This window comes from Thalassophryne amazonica, chromosome 8, assembly GCF_902500255.1.
Source record: "Thalassophryne amazonica chromosome 8, fThaAma1.1, whole genome shotgun sequence".
NCBI lineage: Eukaryota > Metazoa > Chordata > Actinopteri > Batrachoidiformes > Batrachoididae > Thalassophryne > Thalassophryne amazonica.
The window spans coordinates 26106676-26126407 of record NC_047110.1 but is presented as its reverse complement, the minus strand read 5'-3'; the positions used below and the strand labels follow the sequence as shown (position 1 = coordinate 26126407).

At 39.8% G+C, this 19732-nt stretch overlaps 1 protein-coding gene across 3 annotated transcripts in view; it reads left to right on the top strand.

Moving 5' to 3' along the window:
* tmtc3 (transmembrane O-mannosyltransferase targeting cadherins 3) overlaps positions 1–19732 on the top strand; it is a 93860-nt gene that overhangs the window by 14492 nt on the left and 59636 nt on the right. For all 3 annotated transcript variants that reach the window (XM_034175895.1, XM_034175897.1, XM_034175898.1), the window contains 2 exons: positions 4046–4218; positions 8641–8893. In XM_034175895.1, coding sequence (XP_034031786.1) covers positions 4046–4218; positions 8641–8893 — 426 coding nt within the window. The remainder of the gene's footprint in view (positions 1–4045; positions 4219–8640; positions 8894–19732) is intronic.

The following is a 19732-nucleotide window of genomic DNA, read 5'->3' as shown; positions in this document are numbered from 1 at the left end:
AAATGATGAACAGTGCTCCACAGTACATGATACAGGATTCCCACGGATCCTTAAAAAGTCTTAAAAGGCATTGTTAAATTTGTTCAATTAAAATTCAGGCCTTATTTGGTATTAAAATGTCATAAATCACTCTTTCAAGAGGCTTTAAAATGTCAAGACATGGGAAGTGGAATTTTATGTTTTCTTCTGAAATTGCAATTAAAAATGGTTATTTGTCTAATTCATTGAAAGCCTCTTGTAATGCCATGTAAAGCAAGATAGTGGAACCAACTATTTTCTTGCTTGCTGTGGGAATACTCATAGCAGAGACATTTTCAACAAGTTAGATGTAACATGTGGTAACATGAGAAAGTTTAGATTGAATGAAAATAGACTTTTCAGGGAAGACTGTGCAGCATTACTTAAACCAGTCATTATTTTATATGTTACAATAACCCTTAGACATTTACCACATTTTCCAGCGTATAAGTTGCATTGTAGTATCTATCAGTCACACCTTTTGTCTGTATTATAAATTCTTTAACTTGGGATTTTCATAGATTATTGTAGTTTACTTTTTATTGTTGGCATTTATTATTTTATTAGAGTTTATTTTGTTTAGTGCTTTCATTCCCGAGAAAGTCCAATAGAAATAGTTATTCTAATTGCTATTGTTAATAATGAGTGTGGGGTTTTTCTGTATGTATGCAAGTCACTTTTTATGCTAGTTTGGGAGGTCCTGTGACTTTTACTCTGGAAAATATGGTATTAGTTTTGTTTTTCGTCATTTTTAGTTATTGTAATATTTGTCATAAATTTCATACAGACTGACATTTAAAAAAAGTCTTCCTTCAATCTATCTTGCCTTCAACTGTAAAAGGCAAACTGTATATAAGGAAAAGCCCAGGGGCCTCATGTACAAAGGCAGTATATGCACAAAAATGTGGCGTACATCCTTCTCCACGCTAATGTTCAGATGTTTCAAAAGTGAAATGACCATGGAAATGTGCGCTGCACCACACCAAGTTCGTGGCTGGCGTACACATGTTCCTACAGCTGTTGAGTCCACTGGCAACACGTAAAGGTGATGCTGGGAAACTATTAATAGTGTGAACAGAAGAAGTCATCAGAGTGATGTGCACATCAGAGACACACTTGTGAACAATTAACTCACCCACGTGTTTGCAATTATATGGGTAGATATAAAAGCATGCGCAAAGTGATGAAGAAAATGGTACTAATCAGGGTTCTCACCAGCATTATAACAGAGTAACAGTCTGCTGTTGAAAAAAATTACACTGCAGTTGGCCCGTTACATTGTTTTTGAGGGTGTGTAACGGGAAAATGATCATTTCTCTATGTTGATTGTGGACCCGTTGGTTCTGATTTAGAAGCAGCGAGTCCACAATTTATTCACCAACCTATATCAAAGCCATTTAAAGATGTTAGTCGTGACTCTCCTTTTCTACTGATTAAAGTCACTAAATGGGACTATTTTTTGCGAGAATTGCCTATCACTTCACAAAGACAGTTTTTATTGATTTTTTTTTTTTTTTTCCCCCCATTAATGTGCCTTTTTTGAAGGGGCAGCCAATGATGGTTCTCTGCCGTGGACTGGAAAGTTTGTCCCACTTCTCTGGTTTGTAAACTAAAGTTACTGTCCCTCATGAAAATAATAATAATATCCTCTGCTCCGTGTGTGTGTGTGCTGTGGGATTTTCCGTGGGTCTCTGCCGAGTAAAGGTGGAAACACGAATCATTCCGCAATCAATAACTTCAAAGCAAATCTCTGTTGTAAATCAAATTGCACCACTTTCCAAACGTAAAACAAACAACATACTACAACTGACCAAAACTATTTTTTCCCCAAAATGAGACATCCTTCGTTTCATCGGGGAGAACTTATCCCGGTGTCACAGTCTCAGTGCTCCCCTAGTCTGAGCGCTGCAGGCGCGAGTATTGTAGGGGAGACCAGGACCAAAGAAACTTATTACATTTATATCCCTCTGAAACACTATTGCTTGCATTTTGAGGGCCCAATTTTGTTAAGTAAAGCCATAGTTTTTTTTTTTTTTAGTTTTTTTTAATCTTTGTTACATTCTTAGTTTAAAACCAAAAGAAATGAGGCATCAGGCCAAAACATGGAAGAGTGTAGAAATGTGTGCCACTGCACAGGAGCATCAGAAATGCAAATTTCTACACAGCAGTTTACAAGAGAAAGCACTTACAAATGTTTTTTTTTTTTTACTTCAAGATTAATTTCTGATTACAGTTTGAAGTAAAAAAAACACCAAAGAAGGCCCTTTATAAGCTCATAAAGCAAACGCTTCAGTGGGGTCGGAGCCAAAGCAAGCCCTGAACCCCCGATTTTTAATGTAATTTTCCATTCCATTACGCTGAAAAAAAAAAAATCCTGCTGAGAACCCTGCTAACAATGGCTGTGTTAGAGTTGTTAGAAGACCTTGCAATTGATGCAATCGGAAGACTTTAGGGAACGTGAGGATTTACTTGCAAATGACGATAATTGGCTCATAAGCCGATTGCGACTACCAAGACCAGTGTTACTGGAGTTGTGCGCAGGACTGTGGCCGGCCCTAGAGAGCAATACTGCAAGGAGCCAGTGGTTGTCTGTGCCTCCACAGGTGATGACGGTGGGCTTCCTGTCAACAGGGGCATTCTAGCGGGAGCTGGCCAATCGGTGAGGCATGTGCCAGTCAACCTAGAGCTGAGCCATGACATCTGTGTGAAATGTAGTCATCTGATTGTCATCCAGGTACATCATATTCCAACATTAAAGCACAATTTGCAGCAAGAGTCTGTTTCCCTAATGTAATCGGAGCTATTGATTGAACATATATTGCTATAAAGGCGTCATCACATGATGAATTTGTTTTTGTTAATAAGAGATATTTTCATTCCATCACAGTTCAGATCTTATATGATGTGCAAATGCATTGGGTTGGGTTGGGAACAGGCTAGAAGCTGGCACGGTGCGTGATGGGTGGCTGCTTGCTGAATAAATAGTTTATTCGTGCAATTGTTCTGAATGAAAACTAGCGTGGGCACATTAAAATATGCGCACATTCAAATATGTTTTTTGCTATTATTAATTGGTCTTTTGTATCTTGATGATGAAACTAGAGCTGCAGTGTTTCTTAACAGGCCCCCGATTGTCTCACTGTGTTGAGCATTTGTCAAACACGTAGGTAAAATTGTGGATGTCACACACTGTCGGCCGTGGCATACCTCTTTTTTGTGTGTGTGTCTGCGCGCGCTGCTCTGAACCTACAGTGTTTATGGCCTCACACACACACTCCCACTAACTTTTTTTTCTGTTTCATGTTTTTTACCTTTTACAGGGTACCAAATAAACTATCCCTGTGTGTCTCCATTTCCATAATCTGTAGCTCACACTTGGTATAATTTTGTTTCTGTGTTCACGTTGGCTGACCTGACAGAGAGGGGAATCCCAGCTCCCAGGGCCTATTCACATGTATATGCATATTTAAATAGGGGTGTGGAAAGGGAGGAGTTTGGTACATCTGCATTGGCACTCAATTCAACCTTGATTGGGATGTACAGATGGAATGCGCTTGGATCCATGCGTATGCACACTTTGGTACATCTGGATATTTTTGTGTATATGACAGTTTCTGGGTTTTAGTGTTCAGTTCAGTAGGAAATCCATGCAAGTCTTTATACAAGAAGCCCCTGGTATTTACAGTCATGTGGGGATGTTCCTTCAATTCACAGGAGTCATCACAAGCTGTGGATTGTATTATTGTATACCTAATTAGTAATCAATTCCACAGGTGGTGTGTATCTTTCCAAATAAACAGAACAACCTACAAATACACATTTTGAGGAATACATTAATAGCCAGCAAGCACCATCAAAGTATATCAACAGTGGTGAAAAGCAAATCATTTGATATTCACCATTAATTAAAAAAAAAATGTAAAATTGCTTACTGGTTGCAGTGTTAACATTTTGAATCTGAAAGTATATAGAAATGTGTTTCAGTGAGTCATTTTTGATCCTGTTTTTGTGTTGTTACTATGTTCAGTTTACTGTGCCCATGCTGCTGGAAACCCTTTGGCAGGTATTGCAGGGTAAAGATGGCTTCCCCTATGCTGTCCTGCAAACACTGCTGAAGCTTATTGTCCTTATCATCAGCACCCTGCTGCTTGTCATCATCAGGGTCCAAGTCATCCAGTCGCAGCTTCCTGTCTTCACCAGGTAAGGAGCAAAAAAAAAGGAGGGGGGTGTTCAATTTTGTTTTTATTATTCATTTTTCCTGGAGGCCATCAGATAAGGCCAGTGGGTATAACAAAGGCTTATCGTCCGTCTGTCTGTCTGTCTGTACTCAGCATCAGTCCAGTCCTATTAGACTCTCGAAATTCACAGAAAAAATTCTTGGGACATAGACCTTGGACAAGTTCAAAGATGGTTAACCTTGATGTATTTTAAGAGGTTAAAAAGTCACATTCTGTTTTAATCTGATCCGTTTTGTGTTTGAGTGACGCGGGTGACAGCCAATCAGAGTAGAGCTGCACCGTGACGTCAGTCACTGGTGTCTTCAAAACTGCTTTGTTTTGTGTGTTTATATACATGGTTCTCATATATTATGTAAAACTAGCGAGAAATAAAAAACTGAAAACACTAAATTATTTAGCGGATTGTAGCATGGTGACGTCACAGGCTGCTAGCTAGCTGGAAACTCTGTTTTGTTTGTGTGTAAATATAACCTCTTTGTCATATAAGCTAGTGAGAAATAAACACTTCTAAAACTGAAAATGCTGTTTTTGGAACCTAATAACATCTCTGGAGTTGGTAAGGTTAGACCTTACTTGTGTGAAGTGCCTTGAGGCAACTTTGTTGTGATTTGATGCTTATTAATTGTATGGTGATTTGGTCTTATTAATACCTGCAAATGCACAATGAGGGTGAACTACAAATATTCTTTGATTTGCACAACTTCCACTCTTGTCAAAAGCTCATGTAAACACACACGCAAACACTCCTGTAGATGCTGTTAAAACGTAAATATTGTTTATTGAACATGTACATATTGTATGTAAGACAATATGATCTTAAGAATTAATTAAACAACTGCAAATTATAAAGGAAACAATGCTCATAAAGCTGAGGGAATTTAGCATTCCTTATTTTTATTATTGATCTGATTCATTTTAAGATATTCAAATGATATATTTTAGTTAAATTTCTGAATGTAAATGGAAAAATAATACCCTTGTTTTTTTTTTATTTCAGAAATGTTGCATGCAATGCAGTGCAATGTTTTGATGTTGTCATTCCAGGAATCCAGCCAGATTTGAACTAATGATGTGATTGCAGATAACAATCATTTGTCTCCACATTGTCTGCAAGAACTGCAGTAATCAGCAAACAGGTCACAACAATACTGCATTTTTAGAGTATCACCATCTTTGTTGTGACAGTGTTTGAAATGGGGGATGCTCTGCAACAACTTCAGATTGGAAACTATAAGTTGTCCGTAGGTGTGTGCATGGGTGTGAATGTGTTTGTTTGTCTATATGTGGCCCTGCGGTAGACTGGCGTCCTGTCCAGGGTGTACCACGCCTCACGCTCTATGACTGCTGGGACACGCTCCAGCCCCACGCAACCCTCAATTGGACTAAGCAGTTGAAGATGAGAGAGAGAGGGAGAGAGAGCTCGGTCAGAGGCTAGTTTTACATTTAACACCAAGGTAGAACAGGCAAGTTGAAACACTTCTGAAAATTATGAGGTCGCCTTTTAATCGTGGACAAGAATTTTAAATACTTTGACATGTCAAATCCGCCGCAGTAAGTAGCACTAAAAATCTGCACGTCTCTGCATTTTAACACTGCAGTTACTTATCTACACCACTCTTTTAACAAGATGACCACTAGAACCAGTACATAACATTCACAAGTAACAATAAATCACAACTATTTAGTATTATTTACAGTTCTTCCAAGTAGGAGTCATGGATCACAAAAGCCACAGTTCAGATTGAATATGGTTTTTAAGTCACTGAATACTTATTTTCTGGAACTGTGGACTTTTAGCCACCTCACTTGTGCTTTGAGCACATTGCTCGATTCAGTGAGCTCAGGTTGTACACAGCAGAGATGACAAACACTTTGTCCTCAACTCCTTTAACCCTCTGGGGCCGACGGCGTCATATACGACGGCTAAGACCAAGCTTTACTAAATTATAATTTTTTAATGATGTGAGATAGAAAGATACTTATTTTTTTGCTGAAAAGTTAACTCCGTGGACTTTACAGCCAGCCATCGGCCATCTTTGTACTCCTCATAGAAGCTATGTGATGATGTGTGCAATGTGAGTGTCCAATCGGAATTGGTTCACTGTCATAGTTTTCCAAAATCCAATCGTAGGGCAGATTGACCTCACGTGAAAAGCCAAAGATCATTTTCATAAGTGATAAGTTACTAGTTGGTCCGTTTGAATAGCCCCCCTGGGTACTCCAATGTGTACATACTATTGGGCTCCAAATGCGCCCTGCGCCATTACGCACAGCGATCACTGAAAGCAGATGGAGAGCCTCTGATAACAATCTCACATGCTCAAACAAAGAGTGTATAACTATCAGGATTGCTCCACTAGTTTTCATGTGAATGTTACTGGATATCTCTTTTGCTTTTACCATGAAGACAAAAAAGCACATAGACCATTTTGTATATATTGTTCAAAATGTCAAAATGTGCATTTGTGTTTATTGTTTGAACCTTTTTGTTGTACAGTCGTTCACACAATACCTCAGATTACCTATATAAAGTGTCAAAACAGTTGTTTATTATAGTTTGCTGTGTGTTTTGAATAAATGTGTGTAGAAAATTATTTTTCTCTTTACTTTTTCCTTCCTTATTTTTGATTGTAAACCTTTATTACAATTATAAAACACAACAAAAGCATATATATTATGAAAGCGCAGGTTGTCCTGAAAAAAAGAGACATAAAACTTAATTGTGGGAGGCAGGGAGAGCTGTTAACAGCAATAATAAAACATTTACGCCAGGCGAGTGAACTGTCCAAAAAAAATTCCTTCGGACCCCAGAGGGTTAATATTTGAGAGATTCTTTCTGTGGTTGGAGTATGGCAAGTCTGTTGTCTGTAGTGGAGCACAAAACTGTTACATGTTACCTGAGTGCACAGCTACATTTCTTCCACACAGACTGATTTTTCCGCAACTACATCAAAATTAACAAAGTTATCACTTCAAGAGCAAGGCACCATTAGACAATATCATACTTACGTAAGCTTTGCAATTAGTCCGCAGTTCTCATGCATGCCAAACCATGGCCCATTTGAATCCACTATGATCCGCTACACCACTGCTCTCAAGAGTCCTTGTGCTTCCATTCTCGATCGCTGCAGTTTGTAACTTACCTTAGAAAGTACTGTAGGCTGCAGTTCTTTGTGCTTCCATTCATTCAGAAATTTGTGTACGAGGTCTGTTAGAAAAGTGTCAGACCTTTTTATTTTTTGCAAAACCCTGATGGATTTCAATCACGTGTGCTTGCATGAGCCAACCTTGAACTTTCGGTGACGATGCTATGGGCATCACACAGATTAAGGAGCGGTACAACCGGTTTAAAGACGTCCGCACAACGGTGGAGAGCGAGCCATGCTCTGGTCGGCCATCAACGTGATGAAATGACCAGATCATTCCAAAGTGAACGCTGTGGTGATGCGGGACCATCCTGTGACTATCCGAGAAATTGCGGAAGAGGTGGACATCAACACCTTTTCGGTACATTCCACTGTGACAGAAGATTTGGCCATGAAAAGAGTGGTGGTGAAATTCACAAAAGCGCCTCCGTGTTGAAGTCTCACAGGACATGCTGTGACATGCCCACCTCTTCCACAATTTCTCAGATAGTCACACAACTGAAAAGTCACAGAAGGCCGTCTGAATCATCCGAATGGTTTCCACCTGGCTGTCGCCCAGTTTCTGGCAAAATTTGATGCAGCGCTGCTCCAGTCGTTCCGTCTTTTTCCTTGAAATGAAAATCCGCTGAGCGCACAACACATGTCCTCACACAAAGGCTGCTTACCAGAAATTTATGCAATTGACAGGCGTGAAAAAGTTCACGCATGCGCACAAAGGTTCAAGGTTTGCTCATGCAAGCACACGTGATTCAAATCCATCAGGTTTTTGCGAAAAATAAAAAGGTCTGATACTTTTCTAACAGACCTTGTATGAGATTTCTCTCAAAAAGTTTTACACTCTAGTCAGCGAGCAATCTTCATCCAATGTGGATGTTTGTTGTGTTGATGAAATCCTTCCATCACCATAAAAAATATTCATCAGTCCATCCTCCTAATAACAATGTAACATTATGACAATTGCTACTTTGATGGATTGAATTTATGTTGTGCCTACACCATAGCCACAACACACCCATAAATAATGGGGACTTATAATCCAGCCCCTTTTTGCACAGAGATTTATTGCACCGTAAATGGCAGTATGACCGAGGGCCGTTTCACATTTATCTTTGCTAAATGGTGTAAAATGTCTAATTGCTTTAACTTTCACCACAAAATTTAGTTCCACATTTGACTCTTCTCTGTTTATTCTATTCTGCATTCCAAACAACTCATTCAGCTCTTCTTCCCTCTTGTAGATTTGACAACCCTGCAGCAGTTAGCCCTACTCCTACTCGACAGCTGACCTTCAACTACCTGCTTCCTGTGAATGCATGGCTTCTGCTGAACCCCTCTGATCTCTGCTGTGACTGGACAATGGGCACCATCCCTCTAGTAGAGTCAGTCCTAGACCACCGTAACGTGGCTACCATCTTATTTTACACACTGCTGGGCCAACTAGCATACCACAGCCTGCGCTACCGACACAGCTCTGCCAAGACCGTTATCATGGTGAGAGGAGTTTGACAGTTATTGCAGATATTTTAGTGCATTTCATATCTTTTGTATATTCACAATTTATAGAGCGCTGCCAGAGTTTAAAGGTCATACTGTTGCTTTGCTAGACTGTAATGTTACAGTGCCAATGTACTTCAATAGAAGTAACACAGAAAAAACACCAGTGTTAAATGAACACAGACAGTGTACATATGGTCCCACTCTTTGTCAGAGTAAGACCATATGTACACTGTCTGTGTTCATTTAACACTGGTGATTTTTACTGTGAAAGCTTCTGCTGTTCTTTGAAGTAGTTTGATTTTGGTGCTAATTTCATCTCCTGGTTTAGGTACTTTATTCCTTTTGTATTTATTACCCGAGGCCAACATATGGCCATTGGGTATTGCGAAGACCTGGTGTCTGATGTAGAGTCCGGACAGATGGACTCTGCCGTGGACTGGAACTGAGAGTGTTCCAGTCCACGTCCATCCGTTCATGTTCAGCATAAGTCCAGTTCTATTACTTCAACAGTCTTCAAATTCACAGGGAACCAGAGGTGGGACAATGTCACAATCAAGTCACTCTCAAGTCATGAATCAGCAAGTCAAGTCTCAAGTCATACCGACGACCACAGGATCTTAATGATTAATTAAACAACTGCAAATTATAATGGACACAAGGCTCATACGGCTGAGGGTATTTTAGACTTGCGTTATATTTTTATTTAGTTGCCTTTATTTACATGGTTTAGTCTCATTGAGACACAAAGTCACATTCTCAAGAGAGACCTGTTTGTCACACATATAACAAAGAACAATAGGGCAGTGCAGTCTCGTTTAAACCACTGCGCGATAGCGTCTGATATTTTTGCCCATTACATTTTTCAATGGCGCTTTGAAAATCTTGTCACAAATTATGCACCACCTCAGCTGGCTCACTCCTCCTATTTGTTGTAATTATTTATTCTTGCTGGGTAATATTTAACCTTGATTTAAGTTCTTTGAGAAAAACGGTCTTCACTATTTCACAGATATGTATGTGGATGAGTTATTTGCCAATTTCTTGACAGTTGGGCTTACACTTTAAATTGAGTAGCTCACATTTCCTTCAGTATTTTCGGCTATGCCACTGTGTGAGGACCCACTTTTCTAAATTTCCTAAAATCTCACCCCTTTCTGTAAGGATTAGCCTTTATCTAAGGGACATATTTCTTTCTTTTGTAACATTTTCTCTTCATCATCCCAACCAGACATGGGGCCAAATACAAAAGTATTTGTATTTGAAAATACTTAAATACATTTTTCGGAGTATTTGTATTTTCTGATTTTGAATTCAAAGTATTTGTATTTCAAATACATCGCCGATCCCAAGTATTTCCAAATACTTTTACAAATATTTTTTCAAATACTTTTCAAACTTGGGAATCTCTGTGACACCATGTTGAATATAGTTTGATTATTGCCTGTGATATTATAATAGTGAATTTGTGATAAAACATTCAATCCTTTACTTATCAATAGTATTTGGCCATGCTATTTTCGCAATAAATTGTTGTTTATCAGTTTTTGTGTTGATTTGTTGTTTATAGTTCATAGAAAGTATTTGTATTTGTATTTGAAATACTCAAAATAGTATTTGAAAAAGTACAAAGTATTTGTATTTGGAATTCGAAAATCTAAAGTATTTGTATTTAAATACTATGCAAAGTATTTGACCCCATGTCTGATCCCAACCAGTCCTCAATTCCTCCTTCAGCTGTACCAGACTTACCTCACAATGAAAAGCATTTCATAGAATGCACTGTATTAATGCCAGACTTGCCAAGCTTTACCCAGGCAAACTTGATGAGGAATGTACTAGATATTCTAGGCCCCCCTGTGACTTGACCCATTTGTTTTGGTCCTGCCTAAAATTGTCCAACATCTGGCAATATTTTTCAGTACAGTGTCAAAGATTTTGGGTTTGAAAATGCGTTGTTCCTCCCCATGGAGTTATTTTTGGCTGCCCCCAGATCAAATTAAAGTGACGGTGACTCGACTAAACGTCATTGCTTTTACCTCTTTGCTTGCTCTCTGGAAAATTTTGTATTTGCTGAAGTTGTCCTTACTATCTTGAATTAAGACATAGTTGCATGATGACTTGTTTCTCTTGAAACTGAGAAAAAAAAAATATGTACGTACTCAGAGACTCCTCTGATAGATTCTGTCACCATTGGAAGTCTCTGATTAATTATGTGAACCAACTCCCATCTGGGGAAATCTCCCCTTAATGGAATTAAGTTGGGGTAGACGTACCCAAGGTGTCTTGATTGCACTTTGCTATCTTTCTGCCACTTGCACAAATACAAGAACCACTATGTTTTTTTTTTGTTGTTGTTGTTGTTTGGTTTTTGAACCTTTATTTAACCAGGAACGTCCCATTGAGATTACCAATCTCTCTTTCAAGGGAGTCCTGGCCAAGATAGCGGCACAGATCACAACAATGCAGAACACTACAAACAATTTTATAACAATTTCATAAGACTATTTAAAAACATTTACAAACTATGGCTTTCACTTCTAAACCTTTGACCAAAAGTTTAAACTGGCCTATTGAAACCAATTCCTTTAATTTCCAGTCTTTTTGTAAATTGTTCCATGTTGTGGATGCAGAATACTGAAATGCCACCTAACCAGCTTCTGTATGGACACTTGGTACAGAAAATAGCAGTGTATCTTGTGAGCACAAAGAATACAGTCCACCCGCTTTTGGTTGAATATATTCACACAGATATGAAGGGAGCATGCATAGAATACCCTTATAAATGAATACATACCAGTGACTGACTCTATGATTCTCCAGTGCTGGCCAGCCCACACATGCGTAAAGTTCACAGTGGTGTGTGCGAGGCTTACAGTTTGTAATAAACCACAGTAAAACATGATAAACAGAATCCAGTAATTTCAATACTTGAATTGAGGCATTCATATAAATGAGGTCACCATAATCCAGAATGGGTAAAAATGTTGCAGCTACAAGTTTCTTTTTTTGCAGCGAAGGAAAAACAGCATATTTTTGAATTAAAAAAAATATTTTCAGCCTCAGTTTCCTAACCAAATGTTCAACACGTCCTTTAAAGCTAAGATTGTCATCAATTAAAATAACTAAATATTTAAAAGATTTAACTCTTTCGACTTCTGCCCCTTGAAGAGTGGCAACTGGAGGACTTATCTGCAGATTGCTCTTTGTTTTTGAAAATAACATAAACTTACTCTTATTTGCATTTAAAGAAAGATCCAGTTGTAGAAACATGTTTTGAACTATGTTAAAAGCATTTTGTGATGTAAAGACACAAACACTAAGAGTTTTTGTAAAACTGTAAATAACCATATCATCAGCGTTAAAAATGGTAATTGGTGTCCACAAGATCCTGGCCAACATTGTTCACATAGATAGTAAATAGGAGTGGCCCCAAAACAGAGCCTTGGGGCACTCCTTGAATTAATGAAAGAATATTAGAACAACTATTGTCTGATTTAACACATTGGGACCTGTCAGTGAGAAAATTACAGATCCATCCAACTGCCTTTTTCGATAGTCCAATATTGATCAGTCTGTCTTTGAGTAAAATATGATTTACAGAATCAAAAGCTTTTGACAAATCAGTGAAAGCGCTGCACAATGTTGCTTACTGTCAAGAGCTTTCAAGATATCATTGATCACCTTTAGTGTTGCTGTTATGGTAATATGACCTTTCCTAAAACCTGACTGGAATTTGCATATAATGTTGGAATACAAAAATTCTTTCAGCTGTTCATTTATTGAGGATTCCAAATTTTTTGATAAGTTGAAATGTTTTGAAATTGACCTGTGTTAAAGTTCTTTCTGTTTTTCTGCAGACTTGCCATGACATTTGTCTTTTGTATTTCTGATCTATTCTACTGTGATTGCTTAAAATATAAAATGCCTGACAAGCTCAGCAGAGATGATGCAGTTCAACTTGTCAGTGTCAGCAGAACAACTGATTTATGTGATTTTTTTTTTTTTTGTATTTGCATTTTTCCCCAGTCCTATTAAGGCTCATACCCAGCCCAGTTTGCTTTGCCCACCACCTTTTCAAGGTGTAACAATAGTTTTGTCACATACAGCTTACAGTGTGACCATTCCAAAATCTAAATAATGATGTCATAGTTCCTTACCACTGCAAAACCATGGGCACATTTTGCATTTTTCTTCTTAAGTAGTGTTTCACCAAGTACTTGTTAAAACATTTTTTTTTATTCCTTTTCTACAACCTTTTATTATCAATTGCTTATGTCAGTGACACCACACATAATACATCACACCACGCAAAAATCTAAAATCTAATCCCAGTCAGGAGATTTATGATTCTGTCAACCATATTTGAATTTGTGGGGTTGTAACTTTCCATTGTTGATATGTGTGTCCCAGTTCAACAGCTAATTACATGCCTGTGGTGGTGACTTCACAGAACCAAGAAGCCTTGCTTTTATGTAGCTGTGTTGCTTTGTTCATTTGTTTTTGTTTATTCTTGGTTTCATGGTATTGCAAGGAACAGCACTGAATTAAGTAACATTACGGAATAAATCGGCTGTAAACTTTGAGACAGTCTTTCTTTCGACTGCTCCTGTTCGGATTTCCTACCGTAGGTTCTCTGCCCCCATATCTTTCTTTATCACACCAACCACAGACTTGTCTTCTCTCACAACATTCACAAAGCTCCACTTTGGCCTTCTTCTCCTCTTTCGTGGAGGCTTCATGATCAGCATTTTTTCCCAGTGCGTACCCTGCACCCCTCCTCTGCACATGTCCAAAACATCTTCAACTTTGCCACATCTGTCTCCACCACCTGCCATTTTATCAGTGTCATCGCCTCCAAATCATATAACAGTTGTCTTACTACCATCATGAATTTTGATTTTCAGTCTTGCAGGTATTCTTCTATCATACAACCCCAATTCCAATGAAGTTGGGACATTGTGTGAAATAAAAACAGAATGCAATGATTTGCAAATCCTCTTCAACCTATATTCAGTTGAATACACCACAAAGATATTTAATGTTCAAACTGATAAACTTTATTGTTTTTGTGCAAATATTTGCTCATTTTGAAATGGATGCCTGCAACACATTTCAAAAAAGCTGGGACAGTGGTATGTTTACCACTGTGTTACATCACCTTTCCTTCTAACGACACTCAATAAGCATTTGGGAACTGAGGACACTAATTGTAAGTGTGATGATTGGGTATAAAATGAGCATCCCCAAAAGTCTCAGCCATTCACAAGCAAAGATGGGGCGAGGATCACCACTTTGTGAACAACTGTGTGAAAAAATAGTCCAACAGATTAAGAACAATGTTTCTCAACATTCAGTTGCAAGGCATTTAGGGATTCCATCATCTACAGTCCATAATATAATCAGAAGATTCAGAGAATCTGGAGAACTTTCTAGACGTAAGCGGCAAGGCCGAAAACCAACATTGAATGCCCGTGACCTTCCATCCCTCAGGCGGCACTGCATTAAAAACCGACATCATTGTGTAAAGGATCTTACTGCGTGGGCTCAGGAACACTTCAGAAAACCATTGTCAGTTAACACAGTTCATCGCTACATCTACAATTGCAAGTTAAAACTCTACCATGCAAAGTGAAAGCCATACATCAATAACATCCAGAAATGCTGCTGCCTTCTCTGGGTCCAAGCTCATTTGACATGGACAGGCGCAAAGTGGAAAAGTGTGCTGTGGTCTGATGAGTCCACATTTCAAATTGTTGTTGGAAATCATGGACATCGTGTCCTCCAGACAAAAGAGGAAAATGACCATCCAGATTGTTACCAGCAAAAAGTTCAAAAGCCAGCATCTGTGATGGTATGGGTGTGTGTTAACTTATACATCTGTGATGGCACCATCAATGCTGAAAGGTACATCCAGGTTTTGGAACAACACATGCTGCCAACCAAGCAATGTCTTCTCCAAGGACGTCCCTGCTTATTTCAGCAAAACAATGCCAAGCCACATTCTGCACGTGTTACAACAGCGTTGCTTCATAGTAAAAGAGTGCGGGTACTAGACTGGCCTGCCTGCAGTCCAGACGTGTCGCCCACTGAAAATGTGTGGCACATTATGAAGCGCAAAATACAGCAACGGAGACCCTGGACTGTTGAACAATTGAAGTCATATATCAATCAAGAATGGGAAAGAATTCCACCTACAAAGCTTCAACAATTAGTGTCCTCAGTTCCCAAACACTTATTGAGTGTTGTTAGAAGGAAAGGTGATGTAACACAGTGGTAAACATACCACTGTCCCAGCTTTTTTGAAACGTGTTGCAGGCATCCATTTCAAAATGAGCAAATATTTGCACAAAAACAAAGTTGATCAGTTTGAGCATTACATATCTTGTCTTTGTGGTGTATTCAATTGAATATAGATTGAAGAAGATTTGCAAATCATTGTATTCTGTTTTTATTTACATTTTACACAACGTCCCCAACTTCATTGGAATTGGGGTTGTAAATAGGTCCCACCACTATTCTCTCCTGACTCCATACCGTCTGTACTTTTCTTTACCCCTCTAGCACACTTTCCATTATGTTGAACTGCCTCCCTCCATCTTTTTGAAATGTGTACTGTACTCCATCTTGCACCAAATGACTTTGATTTTCCTTCTCTCAATTGCATACCTCCATTTGCTCCCCAGTTACACTCCACATCATGTCATCTGTGAACGCCATGGAAACTCGTGTCTGTCATCTGTCAACCTGCCCATAACCGCTAAAGATCAAAGCCAATCCTTGAAGCAGCCCCCTTTCACCATGAACCCATCTGTCATTCCTAACTAGATATGTACACCTGCACACTGTCACAATGGCACAACGGTGGATCAGCGACTAGCATTGTTGTCCAGAGCAAGAATCTGTGACATTCGATACCACCATACCAGTTTCCTTTCGGTGTGGAGTTTGCATGCTATACCTGTATCTGTTTGGCTTCCTTCAGGCATTCTGGTTTCCTCTCATCATTAAAAAAAAAAAAAAAATGGATTCATGGCCTTTCTCTGCCTTTAACCAAGGCAGCTTGTTGCAATCTTAAATTGGTCCCTGAGCAACAGGCTGTAGCTGCCTAATGCTCCTAGCCTCTGTATTGTATCTAACTATAATTACGATAGGTTAAATGCAGAGGACAAATTTTGTTTGTATGTATGCTTCTATGTACAGTGACAATAAAGGCTTTTCTTTTCATGCATATCCTGCACTACCCTCACATACTTCAGTGTCACAACTGCTCTCTTGGTCCTCTGGCATAAGCTTTCTGTGACTTTAGTCCGTGTACTTATCCATCAACATTCTCAAAGGAACAATGTGTATGAGTAGTTCTTTTTTTTTGGCATGAAAGTACCTCTCAGCCTAGCTTCCACCGTTTTATAAGTTTGTGCAGTGGCTGATCAGATTTATACTTCTGTAATTTCTTTCACTCTGCACATCACTCTTGGAAATGTTACTTACGGTGTAACGTTACAGTTTCACAACTGTCTTTGTAATTTTGAGAAGTAGTCGATATATTGAATTAAATTTTATTTACAGTAGTTTCTGAGCAAGTCTAACACACCAAAAAAAGACAAACCTAAAAGGTAAAATTATAACCTCTTTGGATGAAGTAATAAGTAGTATCAGCCATCATGGGTAAGATAACCTGTTGTCTTAAGTTTTCAAGGAGTTAAAGGAAATAACTGAGCAAATTACCCACAGCTTTCGTACATGAAGGATCGAAACATCCTCACAACTCTGCCTTCAGCATCATTCTAAAGCTACGGTCACATTAGCTACAAGCAACAGAGTGACAACTTGACATTCACTTTCAATCAGAGTGGGGAATTTTGCAGCAGCAAGAGGCAGTTGCTCTGCTGCTAGTTTGGCAGGGCCCAAATAGACTTGCAGGCTATTTTATGCAAAGTAGTGCAGTTTCTGTAGGAAGTTTGTATTCCTATGGAAAAGTGGGTGCTAAAAAGTAAACTAAAACCATCGCCAGATGAATACTGCATAATAATGCCATATACTGTACCACCACCAGATTGAATTCTAAATTGTTGTGAAATGCCATCACCAGAATGCAGCACTTCGAAATGCTACCAGTTGTAATATAAATAATAAAAATCATAACCAGTGACTATACTTGTACTGTATTTAGCACAGTGCTGTAATTTTTCCCTCAAAATATTTTATTTTACAAACTATATCTTGTCATTTTTGAACAGTTTATCTATTAAAGAGTAAAAACTAAATGAAATCAATTGTAAAGCCTGAAAGCAGTTTCTGTAGGTAGTATTTTAGCCATAAGGGTAGGCTTTTTAAATACTTGAAAGACACTGGACTCAGAGAGGATTTAGGACTGGTACTGCTATAACGGGACTGATGCAGAAGGTGGCAGAATGCAACAATAAGGATACCAGCTGCCATTAAATGCCACAGAAGAACGGGTGCACTTGTTTTTAACCACAGGGTTAGGTTTTGTGAGGAGTATATCAAAATAAAGGTTTTGAAAATTAATCCCAAAACTTTTCATAATAAAGGATGCACATCATCATGTCTGTTTAAACCATATCTGAAAGCTGAGGTCGATCTGACAAAGAGTCAGCGAGATATGGGAGCCACATACCCACACACAGACGTTTCTTTTTTTACAGATAGATACTAAGTAATGTGGCAAGGCAACTGCCAAACCAATTGAATAGGCAGCGTAACATTTGGCTGTTCATTTGAACAAAATAATCCAAGATGGAGGAATACACCCCAATAAATAAAAAAATAAAACAAACACTTCTAAATAAAAAAATAAAAAAATGATGTTTTGTACCCAGATAATACCTCTTTACAAGACATCTTACAGAGATGTAGCAGGCATGCCCTGGGAAATCCCATCAAGTACCAAAGCCAACTGTGTGTTGCTGTCATTTGCAGCTAATGTGACCATAGGGCTATAACGGCTGAATGGATCCTTGTCATTTGATTGGTGATTTGTATGTCACGTGACATGGATTATTCGTTCCATTTACCCTGCAAATTTGGTTCCATATGTTTTGTAACATTGCACGCTACAAAACCCGCCCACGCACACATTAGTGGGGGTGCTGTTTAGCTAAACATGGCAGTTTGTTTTGTTGACAGACGACGATTTGAACAAGCTAATTGATGTTGCTAATTCTTCTAACACACACACACACACAACAAATCCACTACGCCATAAGCTGTCTGGAGGCATGAAGAGCTGTTAGGATGAAAACCTGGTCAAATTTCTGACATGATTTTTCTCTGGACTGAGGAAGTACACAGTCTTTTTGGAAGTATTGTGGACTACATCATCAGAATTATTTTTGAACTATAAGCCCCCATCACAGATAGCGAGAATGTGTAGGAACCAGCCCAACACAGCAAATATTGCCATAATCCAATGCAGTCAGGAGGAAAAGAGGCGTGGTCAGCAGTGTCGAAATGCAGACAGACTGCCTCGTCCACACTTGTCAGATTGCATCCAAAGTATATGTAGACAACACAGACTTCTGTCAGATGGCCATAAAAGGCGCTGCAGACTGCCCAATTTCCAAATATCTGGATGGCAAACACAGACCAGAGCACCGTGTTCCTCCCTTTGCACAGGACTTGTACTGGACATCAAAGAACAACTAACGTATGGACTGGACTCACGCCATATGTGTCCATCCGTGCGGTCACCCACTCCCATTTAATCACTCCTTCACTCGTCCTCTTTTTCCCAGGCTCACTGACCTCATGTGCGTGTGTGTGGTAGAAATGCTAACATGAGGAAATAGCAGAGAAGCTTGAGTCTTTGACTGGACTGGGTTGCTTGACGCTGAGGAAGCTTCTGCGATTTGAAGCGAAACGTCCTCGCGTCAAGCAACCCAGTCCAGTCAAAGATTCAAGCTTCTCTACTATGGAAACCACTTGGACAAGAGCCTACACAGAAACATGAGGAAATGACCACTTAGTGTGTTTGTGTGTTTTCATAATAAGCCGCTACGTGTGTGCGAGTGTGGCACATGTGCTCAGCTGTCACTGGACAGTTTTACTGCCAGCTAAACTTCGCTGCATGTGCGTGCACGTGGCCACGTGCACATGCAGCAGACCTTTGCTTTGAGAGTCAAAGGACACCTTTGTTTCCCCCCCCCACAACGCAACTCTACATTGTGATTTCTGGTTGGATTTTCACATGAAAATTCAGTAAGGTGTTTGGGGTGGGGAGTGTGGGGTGGATTGGGGGCTAGGGGGGAGTTTGGAGGGGTCCTGCTGGCTGCGCTGGGGGGTTCTTGGATGTTGGGGGCTCATGTGCTTCCTGGGGATTGGACCTCGCCTCTTATCTGGGGGCCGGGTCCTGCCCTCGTATGGCTCGGTGGTCCCCGCCCGTGCTTTAAATTTGGTTGTAGTGGCTCCTTTGCTCCCCGTCCTTGCCGTCGCTTGCTCCTGCCTTTGGGGGCCTTGGCCCTGGTGGTGTGGTTCTGGGGCTCCCCCTAGTGGTGGACCCATGCTGGTGCCCTGCGTGCTTCCCTTGGGTATGGGGCTGCTTCCTGTAACTCCGCTGGGGGGGGTGGGGGGGGTGTCAGGGGTGACGACGAACCAACGGGCCGCTCCCATTGGTTCGTCGTGCTGCCCCGGTGGCTGTGGGGGCTGCCGTTCCTGGCCCCTGTGCCCTTCCGCTGCCCTTGTTCTCCTGGTTTCTCCTGGGGCCCTGTGTCCTGGACCCATTTCCGTTGTTGCTTGCGGTCAGCCGTATGGCTTCTGACGTGCCGGAGTGGTCCATGTCATATGGTAAGGTTCTGTACTTTAGTCTTGGCCCAA